The 20,884-nt window shown below is 39.5% G+C and overlaps 1 protein-coding gene across 2 annotated transcripts; it reads right to left on the reverse strand.

Annotated features, from left to right (window-relative positions):
* Positions 1–1,790: 1,790 nt before the first annotated feature.
* On the reverse strand, positions 1,791–19,839 carry LOC124879403 (programmed cell death 6 interacting protein). 2 transcript variants are annotated; one of them, XM_047383960.1, is made up of 18 exons: positions 19,533–19,839; positions 16,713–16,767; positions 16,552–16,621; positions 15,766–15,893; positions 14,500–14,653; positions 13,821–13,921; positions 11,420–11,536; positions 11,081–11,303; positions 8,571–8,694; positions 8,166–8,343; positions 6,491–6,602; positions 6,214–6,383; positions 5,599–5,847; positions 5,241–5,375; positions 5,049–5,143; positions 4,333–4,450; positions 4,020–4,228; positions 1,791–2,802 (listed from the first exon to the last, which is right to left on the reverse strand). In XM_047383960.1, the coding sequence occupies exons 1-18, from the start codon at positions 19,736–19,738 to the stop codon at positions 2,622–2,624; spliced, it is 2,625 nt and encodes an 874-aa protein (XP_047239916.1). In that variant the 5' UTR covers positions 19,739–19,839; the 3' UTR covers positions 1,791–2,621. The 2 variants fall into 2 exon arrangements, with proteins under 2 accessions (XP_047239916.1, XP_047239914.1); XM_047383958.1 differs by having other exon boundaries at positions 11,420–11,551.
* Positions 19,840–20,884: the final 1,045 nt, after the last annotated feature.

The following is a 20,884-nucleotide window of genomic DNA, read 5'->3' on the forward strand; positions in this document are numbered from 1 at the left end:
TCTGCCTCCGCAGCACACACACGGAAACACACACGCACGCACGCGCGCACACACACACACACACACACACACACACACACACACACACACACACACACACACAGATAGAGGGAGGTTATATGAGAAATCATTAGTGTCTCCTGACACTGGATAAATATCCTGGGATGAGATCTGTCTGTAGAGAAATCAGCTGCAGGGAAAATCTGATGGGATTGGATCGTGACCTCACTGCAACGTAATTTGCATGTCATCTAAATGGGATCTGGCCTCAAGTGCTGAAAGGGGGTCAAAAGGCCCGCGATTAGTTGAACGGCACTTCTCGCTCTCTGGCTGAGAGAAGCAATAACTGCAAATGAAGTGCTGCTTCCCCCTGTGAGCTGCAGGACTGCCCTCTTCTGGTGGCTCTATATCTACAGTGTTGGTCAGAAGTTAAACTCCCATCATCTGCAGTTCTTCTGGACTTTTAATGATTTGAATCCTATTTTTTAATGGTGGACTCATATCTAATCCATCTTCAGTGATTTTCATAAACAAGAGTTGAGTTAAAAAGGTTAATTTATTGTCTCTCATCCACACAGCATGACAATTATGCATATAGACCCCCAATATATACATAGATCTTCGCTGATATTTTCATAAATGTCTCAACAAGCTGCATGTTTTTTTTTTTGCCAAAACAAGCTTCTGGAATCATTCTGATGGGATATCTGATCTCTCCTCTTATCAGTCCATTTAAATTGGTTGATTTCCAGGCACGGACGCTACCATGTTGTATGTTTGGCAGCCTTTTTCCTGCAGAAACACCAAAGTGTGTCCAACGTTCAACCAGCTATTTGTCAATTTCAGATGAACTTGCAAAATTTGAAGGTGCTTCCTTATAATTTCATCTACTTTATGTAATGCACACTAGGATCAACAGAGTCCCACAGCATGATGCTGCCACCACCATTATTGGCAGTTGTTAGTGTTCTGATCTCAAGAGTAGCTCAGTCTTTGTCCAATCTGATCTAAAAGACCTTCTCCAGAAGGTATTTAGCTTGTCCGTGTAGCCAGTTGTAAATCACAGTCGAGCTTAAAGGTTCTAATTTTGGGGCATGTGCTCGTTTTCCTTGTTGCTACCCTTTCAGTTTGTGTTATTAAACTCACTTAGAGATCCCACAATGCCTTCCTACACATTTAATACTTTAGATCACCAAATAAACTCGCAATGACCAGGTTTCATAATCAGTCAGTTGAACAAATTAAAATGAGATCTGCGGTAAAAACGACCTTTTCACAACTGGATCGCATCTAAAGCAACACACTTGAAAGAAATGACAGGACATTATGTTCCCGAACTGCATTCATCAACCCACGTTTAGACCCAAACAGGTCTTTAAAAATGGCAGCACGCCAAGATGGGAAGCAGCTGAACATATAACCTGGGACAGAATCGATCTCAACCCAATTAAAAACAAACAGACTTATGGATAACAGTCTGACTTACTGGTTTAAACGAGCTCCACCGATTCTTCCGAAACGAGTCATTTAACGACCCAGTTATGCCAGAACCTTGTTGATGCTACAAAAACCACATTGTTGAGATGCAACTTGCAAAATGACATTTCCCTAAATATTAGTGGGGTTGCATGTACATATTTGAGCATATCTGCACAAGCGTAGCTTTGGGACGACAAATTAAACTGATAATTCCAACTATTGGTCAGGTTGCAGGATCTTCTTGATACTTTCACCGGAAACAGTCAAAACCCAAACTGATGGCGTAAAGATACACACAAACCTACAGCTGGTTGTTTTCTCTCTCTTTTTTTTAAATCACATTAGAGCTGAGGAATAAAAATAAAAACAGAGAATGAGGGCAGCACACAGATATTTTGGTTAACCACATACAGTCTTATTTATACATATATTTATATAATAATTTCTCCCACTTGTAGAGCCTCTGATTGTAACACAATTAAACCCACATTTCCTGAACAAAAGCAAGAAAACAGAAAACGTCATCCGTCATCACCTACAATAGAAAAAACCTACAGGGCCATCTGTTTTTATACAAGGCAGGCGCATCAGTATTTGTTATAAAAATAGGATTATAGTTGACAGAAAAGCAGTGAAGTTTGATTAACTGGGCGAGGGAGGGGCTAGAAATGACCACTCACCCAGAAAACCAAGACAACCCTCCAAACCAGGAAATGGAAGAGCCTATCAGAGATTCGTTCATGAGTGTTTTTACAGCAGTCCAGCTCATTCAAGGAGGCAGGTTTCAGAGAGAGCAGGTTAGAGTTTAAATTAAACGATCAACCAATAACCTCAGGAGGAAAGTGGCAGGGATTAGTAGACTGGAGAAAGATGAACTAGTTTAGGAAAAGTGTGGTTCAAAAACTGAAAAAGAATGGCAAACTGAAACACAAAGGGGTTTTTCTAAAATAACGATGGGGGGAAAAAGTAAAGCTGAGGATTTTTAGAAAAAAGTGCAAAGCAGCTCTAGGTCCTGCAGCTGCTGTTGGTGAGGAAAAACTTAAAGATGAAGAGGGGATGATTGAAATGAAGTGTTATTGCTGAGGATATTCTTTATTTGGTGTTAACATGTGAGAGGAGTGATGAGGGGATGAAGAGCAAAGTTATTGTTGGGGGTAGTAGGGCTGCTGCTGGGGGGGCTGTTGTGGGTAGCCAGGGTAGGGCTGTCCTGCTGGCGGGGCTCCTGGGTATCCTCCCTGCCCCGGGGTTGCCTGGTAGGGCATGTAGGGCATGTTGTACTGGCCATAAGCGTAAGGGTTGTAGCCCATAGGCATCTGGTAGAATCTACAGGGACAAAAGACAAAACAAGATGAGAGGTGTTTGGGAAAATGTCAACATACTGCAGTAATTCACAACCAAAATCTGTTTTACATCCAGCATTCAAAAGATGATTTAGGTTTGAGGTTAACATTCTTTTACAGTGCCTTGCTACAGTATTCATACCCCTCAGACCTTTCCAAATGTCACATTACAACCTTAATCTTCAAGGTTTTTATTGGAAGTTTATGTCATCTACCAACTCTGGACATCTAGAAACTGAATTTTATGTTCATTCTTCTTAGCAAAGTACCTCAAGCCCATCCATCTTACCATCAACACTAACCATCTCCATGGTCCATGTTGAAGAGAAGCATCCCCCCAAGCATGATGTATCCACCACCGTGTTGCTCAGGGTGATGTGGAGTATTAGCTTCTACATGTAGGCCAAGAAGTTAATGTTGGTCTGATCTGGCCAGAGCATCATCTTCCATGTTTGCAGTTCCCCCAACATGGTTAGACTATCGTTTACGAATTAGGTGACTTCTGAAGGAACTTGGTTCCACTGGATTTTATGAAGGAATACTAATTCATTCCACAGCTTTTTATTTACAAAAAGTTTTAAAACTCTCCATCCTTTTAAGTATGTACTACTTAGTGTTGGTCTGTCACATAAAAGGCTAATAAAACACACAGTAGTTTGTGGTTTTTCACAAAATGTGGAAGACTTGAAGGGGTGTAAGCCACGGCATTTTGCTTTATGTTTTGCCTTTTTTTCTGTCAGTTTCCATAACTGTCTGTACATTTGAGTACAAAACATTTGCATTGATAATGCTTGTGCAGCAGTCAGGCTTTATTGTTTTCATGTACTTAAAATCATGACACAGCAACACTGAAATTGGCTTCTGATTAAACAATGTGGTAAAGGGCTGTTTCACCCCTTCTTTGACATCTGAACTAACTCAGATTGGTTCCACTTCCAAATTTGAACTTCTCAAATCAGATTCTGCATGTGAACCACCTTAGAGTGTTCATTTTAAATCCCTGTTTTAAAGTCTAGATGGGGAAACATATTTTACTTATTATGCATTTATATATAGGTTCTCGGCCAGAAATTAAAAGAGCAAACTATCAAAACGTGTCTTTAACCATGTCTGAAATCTGTGTTTTGCTCCTTTTTAATCACAAGTTAACAAATTAGGGGAAATTAAGACTAATTTTGAATGTTGAGTAAAATAACTCACCCTTGGTAGCCTTGGTAGGTGGGATAAGGTGGTCCCTGTGCCTGTGAGGGCGGTGCCATAGGTGGAGGGTTATTGGTAGGAGGGCCAGTGGGTGCTGGGTTGGTGGGGTTGGCAGCGGCTGCCTGAGGGGTGAAGCTGGGAGGTGGTGGTCTGGAAGGAGGCTGAGGTTTTTGCTGGGGCTGCTGTTGGACCTGTTGAGGTTGTTGGGACTAAAAATAAAAAAAATAAAAAACCAAGCAGAGGAATTACAACATAAGGGTGATACTGATGATAAATCTGAGATGCATTTCATTTTTGGCCTGTGAGAGCTTACATAGACTGTTCTGGGAGCAGGGGTTGGACCCGGGGCAGGAGCTGCGGGGGTGGTCTGGTAGGCAGGGACATTGAAGGCTGGAGCGCTGGGCTCTCGGGCGATGCTCTGCTGTAAGTCCCTGAAACAACAAGCAAAGCACTACATCAGGCCTTCTACTGCAACACCTCCTTTATGGTCACAGGCTTTTAATGAGTTGAGATGTCATAAACACGGTTCCTAAACATCATCATGTAAATAATTCGTAAATTCTCCAGAATCCATTTTCCAAAACGTTCTAAGTCATATTTAGCCAAGTATAAATACAAAAAGTTTCATGTTGGAGATCTTTCTACATCAGATTTTAACTGTTAAAACCAAAGACTGGATTGGATGGATGGATGGATGAAAGCATATGTTCAAGGAACGGATGAATGAATGAAAAGATGGATGGACTTTTAGACAATAAGGACTAAAAGTTTAAATATAAACCTTTTCCCAATTCTCAATTTTGGTTTCCCACACTTATCCAGACCTGGAAAAAACCTCAATGTAATTCCATGTTTTCCTGGAGTTTTTATCAACTTTGGGTTTAGTCATTTATTGCAATTTTAAGAAGACTCAACGTCTCTCATGTTGTCACTTAAGGTGCGGTTTGCTTTAAGCTTAAAAAGTATACATGAAGGCCGTTTCTGTTCACGCTCTCAGTTCAGTCATGTAATACTCCAGTTAATACGTACTTGAGCAGCTCATCACGCTCTGTCTTGCGAGCGAAAACGATGTCGCTGCATTTGGTCTGAAACTTCACCAGGTGTTCTGTCAAGTCGTTGTAGAACTGAGGAGATTAAACAAAAGGGACAAAAATAAATGAAGGTTTCTGACAAGAAGGGCATTACTACAGAAGGCATTTGCAGATGTTGCAGAGTGAGAACCTTGGTGCCTTCACGCAGGTTGTTGCAGATCTCGACGTAGCTGTCGTGAGCAGAAGCCAGTTTCTTTAGGACCTCCTCCCTCTGGTTGGCCTCGTTGTTGGACTGCTTCAGGGTGCTGAACTCCTGGTGGGCCGTCTGGGAAAGCATTTAGGGATCAGAACAGAGACGATCAGATCTAACAACCACAAAGATGTATCCTCACAGAGTTTGCTGCGCTAACAATTTTAAAGTTTATTATCTGCAGCTGTACTTTTTTTGTTTTACGGATTCCAGCTGAAAGATGAGCTGTTTATGTTAGCTGCAGAGAACAATGCAGACATAAAACAAAACCAACATCAACCATGTCTTCTCAGTGTACCTGAACTTGTCCCAGCAGCTCTTCCTGTTTGGAGAGGTTGGCCGACACCTTCTGGTTGTAGCTCCCGTACGACTGGTTGAGCTGGGAAAGGGACAGCTGCTCTTCGTTTATGGCTCCGTCCTGGGCGAGCGCCTTCAGGAAGGTGGTCGACATATCGAACGTCACAGACTTGATTTCCCCCTCCAGGGTCTCCCTCTCTTTCTTCACCTCGTCCAGCTGGGCCAACAGGGAGCGCAGCACATTCACTACCTGCCGAGGAAGACGGGTAGGAGGACATGTTTATCAATCTCCGTCCACCCACCTGTGTCAGGATGCCTGCAGACCACAGCACATCTCAACAGCTTTTCTTTTCTCCCTTAAGCAGGGCAACATTTTAGCTGGAGAGACACGCACTTCTTTCTCTTGCTCTTTCCCAGTTCTGCTTGCTAAGTTGTTTAAGCTCCCCAGTGACACAATGCTAAGTCAGCAAGCAATATGAAAAATGGGTCGGAAAGGGCCATAAAGCACACAATGTCCTCTGGGTACCTACAGAAAGTCCCTGACAGTCCTCAAAAACTAGCCAGAACAGGAAAAACGGAAGTTTAGCATCATCTGGAGTAAAGATGACAGACGGACCTCGCTGCCTTGCAGTGTCTTGGTCGGGTTGGCTGAGGGGATGGCAGCGTTGAGCTCGTTCTCTGGTTTACACAGCAGGGCGATCATGTTGCACTGGGCATTGTAGCGGTCCTTTACCACCTGGTCAGCATGCACTGCCTTGTCCAGGATGTTGCGGAAGCCGTTACCCTCTTTGAGGAAGGGAAAAAATGGAAAAATAAGATGCCTGAGTGAATAAGTGGTCACAAATAGAAGGAAGACAAGCTTGGCAAACTGAGTAAAAGTGATGGAGGTGTACCTGCACGAAGGGGTTTGTATAGATCTCCTGAGGGGGTTCTGCTCCAGCGCTGGTTGAACTTGGTTCTCAGCTCATTGTCTGTTGTCTCTTCATCATCCAGCATTTTCAGAGACTAACAGACAAAAATAAACATTAAAAACAAATATTACCATCATAAAAATATTAAACATAAATGTAATATTTACTGTGTACAGACCTCCATGGACACTATTAATGCCTGACATCGTGCTATGTTACAAACATGAATTCTAGTGCATTTATTGAGCTTTGATATGAAGGACAACAACGTTGAGCCTAATTATAAAAGAGAAGTATAATGGGAATATTTATTTAATCTTCGTTCTTGGTGACACTGTTTGGTCACTGGATGTATGTTGAAGACTTTGTCCAGCTGGAAGGTGAGCATCCATCCCAGTCTCAAACCTATTGTTGCATCTATAAGGTTTTCTTCCCACACTGTCTTGTATTTAGCTCTTTTCATCAACATGATACTGCCGCCACCATGTTTCAGTGTGAGGATGGTGCGTTCAGGGTGATGTTCATGTGTCAGGCCTTCTTATGCCTTTCTTTAAAAATTACTTTTTTCTTACTAATCTAAGTAGACCAGATTAATAAAGTGTATGACAAGTATTTAACTGTTACCACAATCTTCCACCTGAGCTGCAGGTCCTCCAGAGTTACCACAGTCCTCTTGGTTGCTGACTATGCTCTCCTTGCCCAGCGGGTCAGTTAGTATGCAGTTGTGTAGTACTCTTAATTTTCTAGTGATTGGACAGAGCTCTGTGAGATGTTCGCAGTTTGGGATTTTGTTTTATAACCCAACTCTGCTTTAAACATCTCCACAACCTTATCCCTGACCCGTCTGCTGTGTTCCTCGATCTTCGTGAAGCTGATGTTCACCGATGTTCTCCAGCAAACCTCTGCTGCCCTCACAGAACAGCTGCGTTTACACTGAGATTGCATTTCACACAGCTGGACTTTATTCACCAGTTAGGTTCTTCTGAAGGCAATGCACTAGATTTTATTTAGGTGAACTCAACACAAATCCAGGCAAGTTTTTTCACATCCATTTTTTTTTTACTTTGAAACGTATTATAACACCTTGACTTTACGGCCATACTTCCAGTCTTTGGCCAATTCACATATAGTTTATATCTTAAAATAAAGATAAAAATAATAAATAATAGTCTTGACTACTTTAAAGCCTTTTCAGAGATTTTGTTTTGGTTTGGACTTTTCAACTTGGACTACAAACCTGGAAGCAGAATGTGTTCTTATGTTTTCCTCCCATCTGTTTAATTGTTTGACAGCAAGATGTTAAAAACACGCCGGCTGGAGATGAGAAGCAAGCAGGATAGTCCTTGGCCCAAAGATCAGTGGATTAAATTCTGTGATGATTCTGATCTGGGATTCCCGCCATTCGTAATGATTCTGAGTTTTTTGGTATTAATTTGCTTTTCTGGTAGCCTTGGCAGAAACCGCCAACATTCGTGCAGTCCAAGCCAGCTTTTAAAGAGAATTATGTTCACATGCTGCTTTGTCAAGAAAGCACCGCCATATGGCAAACATGCTGTCTGAAGCCTGTAGTTCTGAAAGTCTCTTAACTTTCAGAAAGAGATTTGGGACTACGATGAAGTGTGAAAGGTTAGAGACTGGCTGTGCCGTTTCCACTGACCTCATCCAGGATCTCTCTGTTACGAGTTAACAGCTCAGGCAGATCTTTGATGAGCTTGTCGATGTTCTGCAGCCCTCCCTGCTCCACGATCATTCTAGACTTCTCAGCAATGGATTGTGGGATAGAGTCTCCAGACAGATCTTCCAGGGCAGCAGGCAGGTTCAGAGAGGCCAGCACTCTAACAAAGTTAAAAATGATCACTTGTTATAGGTTTTTTATTAATTAGCAGAAGAATAAGACAAATTTTTCTGTTGGGTAAAAACTGAAACAACAAAGCTTTCATCATGAATGATACCTGCTGCCCCATGATGGCATACATTTTTAATATCCCTACAAACATCAATGGTGCATGATGCTCTGCACAAGTGAATGCGGAACGTCTCATGCAGACGACCTTCATCATACCCGTTGCAGAGATTGGTGGCCTCCCTCATCATTCCCACCAGTTTGTTCACAGTCTCGGCCTTCCTCTGACCGTAAATGCCCATGGACTGCTGTACGGCCATGGGAACCATCTTCTCAAACAGATCTGAAGAGTAAAGAGTAAAATACATAATTAAACATATTGTACAAAAGTAGCAGATGAAACATTTTTGGTAGGTTTTTCAGCTCACACACACCTTTTATTCCAGATGTTAGGGGGAAATGGTTTGATATTGCAGAAAGGTAACAGAATCAAAACCCACTTTGTGAAAGATGCAACCACACACACAAAAGGTCATTTTAACCCATGTGTACTGGTTTTTTATAACCTATTAATGGTCTTATTCAAATGATATTTCTGATTTGCTTTTCTTACATCCTTCAGGCCCCTCGCCTCTACTAGAAAGGGTCATCTGCTTGTAGCCAAATTGAGAACTAAAAGCTGTAATTTCCTGATTATGGCGCTCACCTGTAGAATGGCCTCCTATAGACCTGAGGACAATGCTAATAATTTTTTTTTTCTACTTTATTTTTATATTGGTATTTTCTTTAACAATCAGTCGGAACAAACATATGCACATTGATAGTTGGGAGTCACATTCCAAGTAAAAAAAAAAAAGAATGGTTGATGTTTTCATTATGTTGCACTTCCTGTAGCATCATCTTTTCCATAATTTGGATTCCTGCTACTATCTGTATCCATTCATCCAGGGCAGGGGGCTCTTCTTTCCCTCATTTCCGTGTAAGAGCCTTCTTATTTTATCCAAGTATACGTCCTTTTTTTGTATACATTCTTCATACAAATTACACAGGTATAGCATTGTACGTCATAGGAATCTTACAGCCAAGTATTTTCTGTAATGAATCAGTTAACATAATCCAGAATGGTGTTATTTTATTACATTTCCAAAAAACATGTGCATGATCCACCTCAAACGCTCCACAGCCTCCCCAACAGGGAGGTTTACTCTTGATCTTTGGGAATATTAAAAAACTGTATTTAATTCTTCCAGGTGAATTCCCTCCATATTCTTGAGTTAGTGGATGTGGAAGTTCATTCCCCACATATTTAACCAGTCTGCATCTGCAATTTTTATGTTCAAATCAGCTTCCCATTTTTCTTTTATGTATTTGGTTGAGGATCTCTTCAATAACAACTTTTTATATAAGCTGGATATGATTCTGACTTTGGTTTCTTTATATGCATTAATTAGGATTTGAATAACTCCATGTATTTCTCTGAAAGGATTACAATGTTAATGACTTTAAAAACTTTTACCTTATCCTTTAGTTGAACCTTACGATTTATTTACAAGTCATCATTAATTTCTATGTCCTTCAGTTTTAGTTTAGAAGTTTTATATTCTTGCTCCATTGTACTATACTAGCCATATTTTAGCTTTTATTTTTAAATCAAACAAATATTTTAATCGTGACCATTTATTTTTATTTATACGTTTACATTTCAAAGCTTTTTAGAATTTTTTAACATTTTAAAATTTTACATTTATTTCCTGTGTTTCTTCAGAACATTTAAGTATTTCCTAAGTTTCCTGTCAGCTGTAATAGTTTGAATTTGATATATTTTGTTAATTTGACAATTTCTAGTGTGTTTTTTTTTTAATGTTTCGGCCTGTTTTTAAACAGTGCAAAGCACTTTGTTGCAATCATTTGTATGAAAAGTGCTCTACAAATAAAGTTTGCACCATGACTGAAGGTAATCATTTTCAGTCAATGATAATTATCTTGATCACTTATTTTCGTCACTCAGATTTAAAAATGGCAGAAAAGGGTCCACTGACAGATTTTATAGGTATTCTATATCTTACTGACTGGAAAAACAAAGAAAACCAGCAATGTTACGCAGATATCTGTGCTTTTAGCGTGCATATCTTTTTTTGTTAATCTTTAACAACACTTCTACAGAAGAAGAAAAAAGATTAAGTACAAGGACACATTTGATTTGGTTACAAAACTGACAAAATGTAAACATATGTCATTTTAACTTCTAAGTTTAAAGTGAGGCATGCTCAAGTTTAATGTTACTTGTATACAGCATAAAAATATTAGGCCGATTTCCAAGAAAGTTCAGCGACTGTAAAGATGCATGTAATATGCGGACGATGATGCACAGCTTTGCTTATATTTAAAGCTGTGAATGGATTTGGATAGCCTGTATGAGGACAGCAACACACAGCTCAGCCAGACTGACGGAAAATCTCAAACACATATCTTATTCATGTTGTTTAGTCAAATGCTGCCAGTTGTAAGCCGCACCCCTTTTGGTTCTGCAATCCCAGCTCTGTACGACACAGCTTGTGATCGCAGTGGATTGACTTGTATTATGTGAAAGAAGGAAGTGATCCGTAAAGGAGAGTTCCTAGTTGAGCGTTTATTGCAGAACTCTGATCTCAAAAAGACTCTGGAGTCTAAGAGGTGTGACAGCGGTGGTTTGGTTTCAACCTCCCATTCCTATGAATATATAATCGTACCTGTGTATTTCTGGCTGAGTGGAGGTGCGATAGCAGTAGCTTTGACGAGCGCTGCCTTGCCGATATGCTCCAGGTCTTTGACTTCAGGCACACGGTCGTGGTAGATGAAGTCATTATCCTTTTTGGCTGCAGTGAGGGCTCGGTTGATCTTGTCAGTCAGGTCCTTTACGCTCACGTACTCATCGTAGCGAGATGCAACAGTCTTCACCAGCTCTGCTGCATGCTGAAGTTAGACAACTTGCTTCATAAATATAATTTCAATGTCGGTGCTCATATTTTCTTCACTGTTGTTGGCATTACATCATGAAGACAAATGCAAGGTTTGTGAAACTAGTTCACCTGCAGACGAGCAATCTCCTCCCCAAAACGCTTCTTCTGCTTGGCAAGGATACTCTGATGCAGCTCGGCATTGGCCTGCAAGACGGAGTGCTTGGCCGCCAGCACCGGCAGCACTTCCTGAAAATAAAAATACTGACCAGGGAGAGGCAACCACAGAGCAACACGCAGGCACACAAACATGAATATGCATACACACACGTGCATGACAGCAGACCAAAAAGAGGGAAAAGCGCACCAGGAATGTCAAATCACAAATGGCATCATGAAAGCCAAATCAAAAGTAGGCACGAGCAGTGAGGGGTGTTCAAACATGGCACAGCACAACATAAACACACACACATACAGAGGAGAGCCGCCACCAACACGAGGGATGCAGGAAGAAAAAAAGACAACAGGAGAGAAAACAAGAAGAGGCCATGAGTGTTTAACCTTTCAGCAAAAGCAGCTACACCTCAAAGAAACACCTTTGTATGCGTTACATGGTGAGGCTCATTTTCTGAAAATACACTACGTTGTGAGGACGTACTGCTCCTTGTGGGGAAAATGCTGTTCTTGGGTTAGGGGTGAGTTTTACAACTTAGGTGTGAATATAGTTTAGGTTAGGTTTAGGTCATATAAATGAATGAAAAATGAATGGAAGTCAATGCAAAGTCCCTGTAAGGATAGGAAAACTCAAGCTCTGTGTGTGTGTGTTATAAGAGACTTTCAGTCAAAACAAACACTGCTTTCAAGGTATACCTTAAAGCAACTGTTTTCTAGTAATACAATCCAGGGTTGACTGATTGAATCACAAAGAAAAACACAACCATCTTTATTTTATGCATCGAAGTAAATATTACATTTAGCAGAAAATGTGTTTATCTAAGTTAGTTTTTGTTTTGTTTATAATTGCTTGAAGGTCATTATAAATGACGATCTATTTTCAACTAATTAACCAAACAATTATCAGCAGTTGGCTAAAATGATCAGCATTAGTCAGGGTCTGGTATGAGATTATCACAGTTTGTTAACCATATGTAAAACTTAGGGCTGGGACCTTAATGCATTAATTGATTACAGAAAAAAATAACAATGGAATTTAAACACATATGCCATCACAGAGTTTCAATGAGTAAATATCAGATGTCCCAGTGCAAGTGAATGCAGCATATAATGATCTGCGAGCTTTGTTGCTTTGTTCCCCTCCCTCGTGTTTTGACAGCGGCAAGGAGTGAAGAAAGCAAAGCGCAGCAGCCTACAGTTTAATGACCGGGTTATTCGATTAAACAGTACCAAATACCCCTCCCCGACATGTTGCTACACGCTTTCGGTCAGCTTCCTAAAGGATGGCCACTACACTTTTACCTCATTAACAAGAAAGACAAATTCCACTGTTTAGACATATTTCCAGTTGTGAAAAAGACAATCAGGTCTGGAAACTAAAGGAGCATCACTCATCACTGGTGTTTTAATATTACACGAGGCTCTGCCCAAACGGCCTGACTAAATAACCAGCTTATATCAGGTTGTTTGGGTTGCTGTAGTCTATAAAGGTTAGAACAACAAAAAGGTATAATGATCTGAGGGATAAGCACTACATACCTACTCAAGATCAATATAGCAATAAATAAATCATATAAATTAGATATTTACAGCTACAATAACCAGTATGTTACTTTATTTTTTCGAGTTAACCCTGTGAAACCATGTTATTGTTTGTCAAGGCTATCATCCTGTAAGAATTTCATGAAGACACATGTCTAGTCCAAATTAAAATAAACTATACATCTTAAAAATCAGGATTCTCTTTGTATCTTCCAGTAGTGGCTAAATCAGGTGCCACACAAGGACAAATGTTGAAGACACAATAACCGGAACTCGCTAATATATTGTTTTTAGCTTCAGTTTTGCAAACTTCAAGCAGACAAACCTTATGACAGAAAATACCCCATTAAAAATATAAAATTATAACTAAAAATGTATTTAAAATGATCATTCACGGTGTCGCTGACTAACGTTAAAATAGTAAAGTTTTTTGATTTGAACTTACTTGACCTTCAAAATAAAAGTTTGCAGCATGAAGCTTTGCACGTTTTAAAGAGTCAGACAGAAAGTTTTTCTTCTTAGCAGCTCATGATTTGATGGCGAGAAATCAGAAAGAAAACAACTCAGCTGTGCTTTATTTAAACCCAACCAACCAACAGTGAAAATAGGATGAAAAAGGACCAATGAGAACAGAGAAGCCAGAACAGTCCCACGACCTGTCTCACATATTCAAGAAAAACCTGACACACAAAACCACATCATACAGAGTCCACCGTCTGTATGTCTTTGTCACACCGAACACACGGCTTACTGGGAATGCACCTCCGGCTGTGTCATGGTAACCCCGTGTTACTTCGTGGTTGTTTTGGTTACTTACCTTCGGAAGGTTGTCTTTGTACTGGCACTGCTTGAAGGCTTCGCCGTAGTAATCTGCAGCCTGATTGGCCAGCTTTGCAATCACAGCATCTTTCATCCTGTCTGTTGGGTAAATGAAATGCTTCTTGCAGTCAAAGAGGAATAAAAACAGACACTGCAGAGAAGCTGCATTTAAAAAAATACAAATATAGAGGCATTTGACCAACCATAATGTACAATCACTAAGACTGGCCATTTTCTGCTTTTTAAACTGATACATAGGTTGCCCCATCACAGAGCAAAAGTAAAGTGTTATCTCAGCAGACTACATCTCTATTTTTAAAAAGAGGGCTTACTTCAAGGTGTAATGTACAAAACTGTTTTGTATAAATATCTAAGGAGCAACTTTACAGACAGAATCGGGGCAGAAGCTGTGTGCAGCCTGGATCAAAACAGCACCCGTCATCCTTACAAATTAATCAAGACAATAAAAACATGCATCGCTGTGTAATTAGAGACCAGCAAAGTTTGCTGTATTTAGTAAAGAACTAAGTGTAGTTATTTTGTGATGCACATCTAAAACTGTAATAGTAGGTAAAATGTGCTGCCGTTCCATTTATGGGGCATCTAAAAAATATGAAGCAAAGATTCAACAGCAGCAGGAGGAAGAACCGTTGCAGGGTCAGTCTGGCCTTCAGTACCTGAGGTGGCTTTGAGGAAGAAGACCTCCTGGGCTTGGGCCAGCATGATGGTACTCAGAGTTCCTACAGTCTCAGGACAGATGTCCATGGTAGGCTCTCTGTTCAATGCAGAGAGCACTGTGTCCTTGATGTGACTAAATGCTCCACTGGCCAACTGGAAGGAGACAGAGATCAGATTCAGATTTAGAATTACAACAACTATTTGTAGCTCAAACATCTATTGAATTGGTCTGAGTACCCTCAGAAAAGGTTAGCAAAGCTCAGAAGAGTGACATCTAATAACTAAAATTCAGCTGCCAACTACAATCAGTCAGTTTTCAGCTTGATCTGACCCACCCGATGACAAAGCTGGTTGAAAACCCCAAAATCAGATCCATTTCCCCCATTGGTGAATGCACCATGCATAAGCACCACTAGGTGGTGTTGTCAGCTACACTGGTCAGTTTGAATGCTTTCACACAGGGAAGAAGACTCAAAATTAGGTGTTTTTTGCAACATGGTGAAAAATGTCTGTGAGAATGCAAGATAGATTTTAGTAGATAACCTGAATCAAATGGCTGAATTCCCTCATCGGTGGTCCTTCAACTCTGCAGAGGCCTATTAATTAGCCATTTATTTGATTCAGGACTATTGGGGAGGGGATCCATCTAAAAGTTGCAGAACTGTAGCTCTCGAAGATTTAATTTGGGCACCCCTGAATAAGGTACACTAGCAGGGTTCTGTAGCACTTGACCGAATACTGAAAGGGTAATACAGCCTTTTGAGTCAGGTGTGCTGGACCTGGGACAGATCTAGTTGTAGAATATTGGCCCAGAGGACTGGAGTTTGACACTGCTGCTGTAGGGAATACACATCAAGACTGTAGTTTTGCAGGTGAGTTTGATGCGTGAAAAAAAAAAAAACGATACTAAACTGTGACTAGGATGAACCTCACACAGGTTGCTGAATATTAACCTAGTTCTAGTGATGTAACAGAAACATGCGACCCGTTAATTGCACAGCTGATGAACCACTCAGTGGCATGACCATGTGTTTATTTGCATGTACAGGAGGTAATGTGATACAATCACTCCGGACGGGTTCAATACCAGTTCTGAATGGTAGTTAGTCTTTTATACTACCATCCTGATCAGCCAGGATGCATGGCATTACCAGTACTGAAATGGGTCCTACAATATTCCTTTCTTTTAGTCTAATGTTTAAGTAGAAGCATCCCAAAAAACAAAAAGGTACAAAAAAATACCGGCTACACAAATCTACACTCACCTGATAGTATTTAGCAGCAGCTTTGAGACACTCGTCGTTATCAATGTTCTGCTCCGTGGCGATCTGACTGGCCAGAGCTGCACAGTTGAACAACACACAGGTCTTCTCGTAGCCCAAACTGGCCAAAGCTGCAACATAAACAACAAAGTGCTTTTTCACTCTCAAAGCAAAATCATATCACCTTAATTTACTATGAATGAGATACATTTGTTTCCCAATTTTAAACTAATACTAGCCTCATATTTATAGTCAGAAATCAATGACTTCCTCATTTGTCAATCCCACAGATTTATGTGGGATTGACATTTACTACAACGAACATTTCTGCTTAATTTGACCTTGTAGATCGAAGTTCATTGAAATGACTCATGATGAGGTCATGAACTAGTCTTTAATAATTCACCAGCAAGAACAGAAGGTTCGAATCAGGACGACGATGTTGGGTCGTCAGTGAGGAACCACGTTTAATACAAAAGATTCAACACGTTCCTTGCAGCTACCTTAGGAACACAGACTTCATTTTATAAAGTATGAAACTTCTTTGCCTGTTATTAGGTAAACTATGTCATCCTGTCAAGTCTGTTTTTGGATACACTAAAACGAGGCAAAATCAGTGTTGGAAAGCTGTGTTTATCATTGGGTGAGTTTTTATGCCAGCGTGAAAGAGACAGTAAACGGTAAATAAATACAGAAAACAAGACAAAATGTGTCTAAAGGGCTGAAGCTGATTGTTAACAATTTGCTGTTATTTTCTCATATAATTATCTTCATTAAAGCATTACTCACAGAGCTTGACAGAGCCACCGAACAGGGATCCTTTATCGAAGGCATCCTTCCATGTGAAGGTTAGGCAGAGCTGTGGAAACAGAAGCATGCTTTGTGTTCAAGCTACTCTCTATTTAAATGACCGTTTAATCCAGAGTCATATGTGCAGCTCAATCAGTTACCTGGTTTTCAGAGAAGGGAAACTTGGGCTCAATAGAGCACAGCTGATCGTAGTATCTTGGGACAAAAGAAAAAGCAGAATCAAAACAGTGCTCAGTTTTGTCTGTATCGCTTAAAATAAGCAAAAAAATGTAATAGATTAAATGAAAGGATAAGGAAACAGTTACTGGCTAATCTTTCAGCATCGGGTTTAGCGACAGTGATAGATGTGATGTAACTGCAGATGTGTGGTTTGAACTGCTGCACTTATCAATGGATCTGACAATGACTCAGGAAAAAATACCAGGGGAGGGAAGCACACATACACTCAGCAGCTTTTGAACTCACTATACTTGTGACATGATATCACCATCTATTTTTAACTTTTAGATAAAAACAGTCAGGGAATCCCCTTCCACTAGGTCATCAACTGTTCTTTTCTTTAAAAGAATAGACACATAATAGAAATAAACCTGACTTTCTAAGTAGAACCCACATTCAGATTGTTTCCAACACAAATACACAAGGACTCAGTTGTGTGTTCATACAGGAAAGCTGAGATGAGGCATGTCTCATGCCTGAACTAAAGGGAGAGAGAGAAAGAAAATGTCCCATGCAAACAACGGTCACCAGGGTAACACTAAGCTGTGAGACAGCCTGCCTGCGAAAAGAGCCGTCGCTTTGACTACCTGGCATACAGAACCAACGCTGAGGCCCAAGGAGCAGCAACAATCAGCCGGCCTACCGCAGACAGGACAGCCTAAAGGGAGCTAGTGATATCGCTCAGCACATATTTACAAAAACCAAAATGTAATCAATACAAAAGTAGCACTTAAATGACAAAATACTTTAATAAAATCTTGTTTTAGAAGTAGTTTGGTGAATTTTTGCTCCCATCTGCATTTTCTGAGTCTGCCCATCCTTATCAGAGAAGCACCGATCAATCGGTTAGTGATTGGAAACGGCCAGTTTCCTCCAGACCGGCTCTGGTCGGTGATTTTCTTCTCTCCATTTATGAAAAGCATCAAAATTACAAACCCCACCATTTTCTGTCAATAAGCACATCTACCAAAGCATGTAATTTGACACTTTAGTTTAATAAAAATCAGATGAATGTGAAAGATGCGCCATTGTGCATAAATGCGGATACTCCTGTAATTCCTTTGTTTTCATAGGGATTTAAGTGACTGAGGCACAGTTTTTTATCTAATATGTTATATTTTTTTAAAGATAAAAATAAAAAAAACAATAAAAATCTTTCAGAATATAAACATCAAACTGGTATTGGCTAGGAAAAGTCCCACATGTAGATCTCTAATTCTCACTCTTAATCCAGTTCATGGAAAAAACATCAGCTGAGTTGAGTTATTGCTTACCAGGAAGGCCTGGTAATAGTTTTCAGAGCCAAGATATTAAATATAAAAGTACATTTTTAATGTAAACTGACTGAAACAAATCTAAAGTTTTGCCCAGAAGCGAAAAATCAAGTTGTCACAGCTATTGTGACAGAAGTCACATGACCAAAATTGAGTAATTATTCTGCACTGCTTCAGTATTTGAGCTCTCCTGATGTCCGCTATAAATAACACTCTAGGATGTTGGTGGTAAGATTGTGGCACATTGGCCAGTTAATAATAGTCGAAATGGAGAGGACACTGAGAAACTTTGTTCAAGTCTAGGTGAATTATGTGTACTGTTCAGTTCCTTTATGCAAAGTGCCAGGTGCAGTGACATTTTATTATAATGGCCGATATGAACAGTGAAGGGACTTTTTATTTGGTGCTCCCAATATATAGTCATACAATTTGTATAGTTCGGTTTTCAGCTGACTTTTAGTAACCCAGTATTTTATTATCATTTCTAATTTAATTTGAGAGACTTAATATTAGTAGTTTTCTTGCACTTTCAGTTTAACATCATTTACTTTGTAAATCATTGTACTGATTTATTGGGATTAATCAACTTTTACCAGTTGTTAGAATTAAATGTAGCTTTTAGTTTTCTTTCTTTAGACCTTCTCTTTATCCTTTATTGGTTTCGATCTTTTATCAGGATACAAGAATCAGTGATCCTTGTTATTTTTACCTTGTTTCTCAACATAACCATGTTTCCTTAATCCTTCAAAGCGACATTCTCGCTGTTAACTACATATTTTATTTTTACATTTTTATGCATTTGTTTTTTCCTCCAATGGTTACCAACACCTAGCTTTTTTTTTTTTTTTTTTGTATTTGTTTAATTGTCTTCTGTTCTTATCTTATGGAAAGCACTTTGTGCTGCCCTCATTGTGTATGAAAAGTGCTCAACAAATAAAGATTGACTGGTTGATTTGACTTTTTTCTCTTTAATAATTCATTGATTGCTTGGCTGGTGATACCGACCAGAAATGACTAAGCTAAATGATGACGGGTGGAGTTTGTGTTATGTTTATACTCACTATGTGTTTAGTTTAATGTATGTTGTTATTTTCAAGCGGTGTATTATGCGTTTTGTGTTTCATGTGAGAGAAACAGTTCAGATGAAAGCAGCTGTATATGAGTTCTTGTAACAGAGCATCTAAAACAATGGCGACCTAGATTGAAATGGGTAATTAGACATCGTAAATGCCAACTTTTTTATTTAAACTGACATATATATATATATATATATCTATGAGCCACTTGGCGACATTTCACACATGTCAATAAATCAGCAAATGTGGCTTTTTAGCTCCCATGTTAGCATCTAGAAGCTAACCTGTGGGTGCGGCAACTAAGCAAACTCAAAAAGCCAACAGTAACGGTGTTTCTATTAGTTTTTACTTTTATTGTTGTTCGTTTTTCTGCTTTTAGGTGAGTTTTTACCTCAGTAAGATTTCCAAGGAGCTCTCATGTTTGTCGAGCGGCCTTCCCAGCGCGCTCTTGCGGAGCTTGTTCAACTCCTCCACGGCTCGGAGGTACTCTGATTGCTCCTCGCCCTCTGGATAGGAGGCTGTAACGAACTTCGACAGCGGCTTCACCAGGTCCACCTCGGAGGACTTTTTCAACGGGACAGAAATAAACGATGCCATTTCGGCCCGTGAACGCCTTAAACAAGAGAAGAAACGGGCACAGAAATCTTGAGCAAGGAACACAAACAACGGCCACCGACCCACTTCCTGGATTCTGACAGAGAACGTAAATTACGTCATAAACAACGGTGTAGCAGAGTGGCACTGCGCAGACTCAGTAATGTTTTACTAACGCCTGTTTAAACACACGCAAGGAATGTTAATATAATATAATATAATATAATATAATATAATATAATATATGGGTATTTTATGTAATTGAAAAAATATTTGCTGATTTTGATAAATCAAAAATTTTAAAAAGAGGACAATGAGAGTTATAAAATAATTAAGTAATTGCAATAAAAATTGGAAATTGGAAAAAAGTAAAGTATATTCAGTAGGTAATTTTTCTAATTTCCCAGCTGATTTATTAATTTAGATTGTACTTATTTTATGGTCTTGTCTATTTAAATATTTTGCACTAATATATTTAGTGTAGGGTGTGACAGAGTTTACATTGTGATGTTCCCAATTAAATGATTTGGCTTCGCTACTTTCCAGGACAATGACCCTAAAAATACAGCCAAAGCTACAATGGAATTGTTTAGATTGAAGTAGATACTTGTTAGAATGGTCTAGTCAAAGTCCAATTATAAAATCAATTGAGAATCTGTAGCTAATCTTGAAAATTTATGTTAACGGATCCTCACCAGCTAATCATACTGAGTATGGGCTATTTTGCAAACAAGAATGCAATAAAATATCAGTTTGAAGATTTGCAAAACTGGTGGACATATCCCAAAAGATGTACAGCTTCAGATAAAGCATAAAGGATTTCTACAAAGCATTCTAAGGGCACACCACACTTTTCAGATTTTTTGTTGTAGAAAATCTTCAAAACCATGCATCAGTTTCAAAAACCCAGGCGGTATTAAGACTGCAAAAAGCACTTTGTATAATTCTACTTCCCCTGTCTAGGAACTTCTGGACCTCCACTCAATCACAGGTGTTAACTTTGGCTTCTGATCTAAAACCAAATGTAAATATTCCCATCATTATGAGACCAAAACGTCTGCTTCAAGTGTTCTTAACGGGACTGATCCATCTTTTTTTTTAATTGTTCAGCGTAGTCCTTCAATTGCTCAGTGACAAACTGGTCAGATT

The sequence above is a fragment of the Girardinichthys multiradiatus genome, chromosome 13 (genome assembly GCF_021462225.1).
Source record: "Girardinichthys multiradiatus isolate DD_20200921_A chromosome 13, DD_fGirMul_XY1, whole genome shotgun sequence".
Taxonomy (NCBI): Eukaryota; Metazoa; Chordata; class Actinopteri; order Cyprinodontiformes; family Goodeidae; genus Girardinichthys; species Girardinichthys multiradiatus.

Coding starts and splice junctions, on each gene's coding strand:
- LOC124879403 (XM_047383958.1), bottom strand. CDS start 19,738: ATGGCATCGTTTATTTCTGTCCCGTTGAAAAAGTCCTCCGAGGTGGAC. Junction 15,894..16,551: donor CGGTGGCTCTGTCAAGCTCT/GTGAGTAATGCT, acceptor TTTATGTTGCAG/CTTTGGCCAGTTTGGGCTAC. Junction 6,603..8,165: donor ACAGAGAGATCCTGGATGAG/GTCAGTGGAAAC, acceptor TTTGTCTGTTAG/TCTCTGAAAATGCTGGATGA.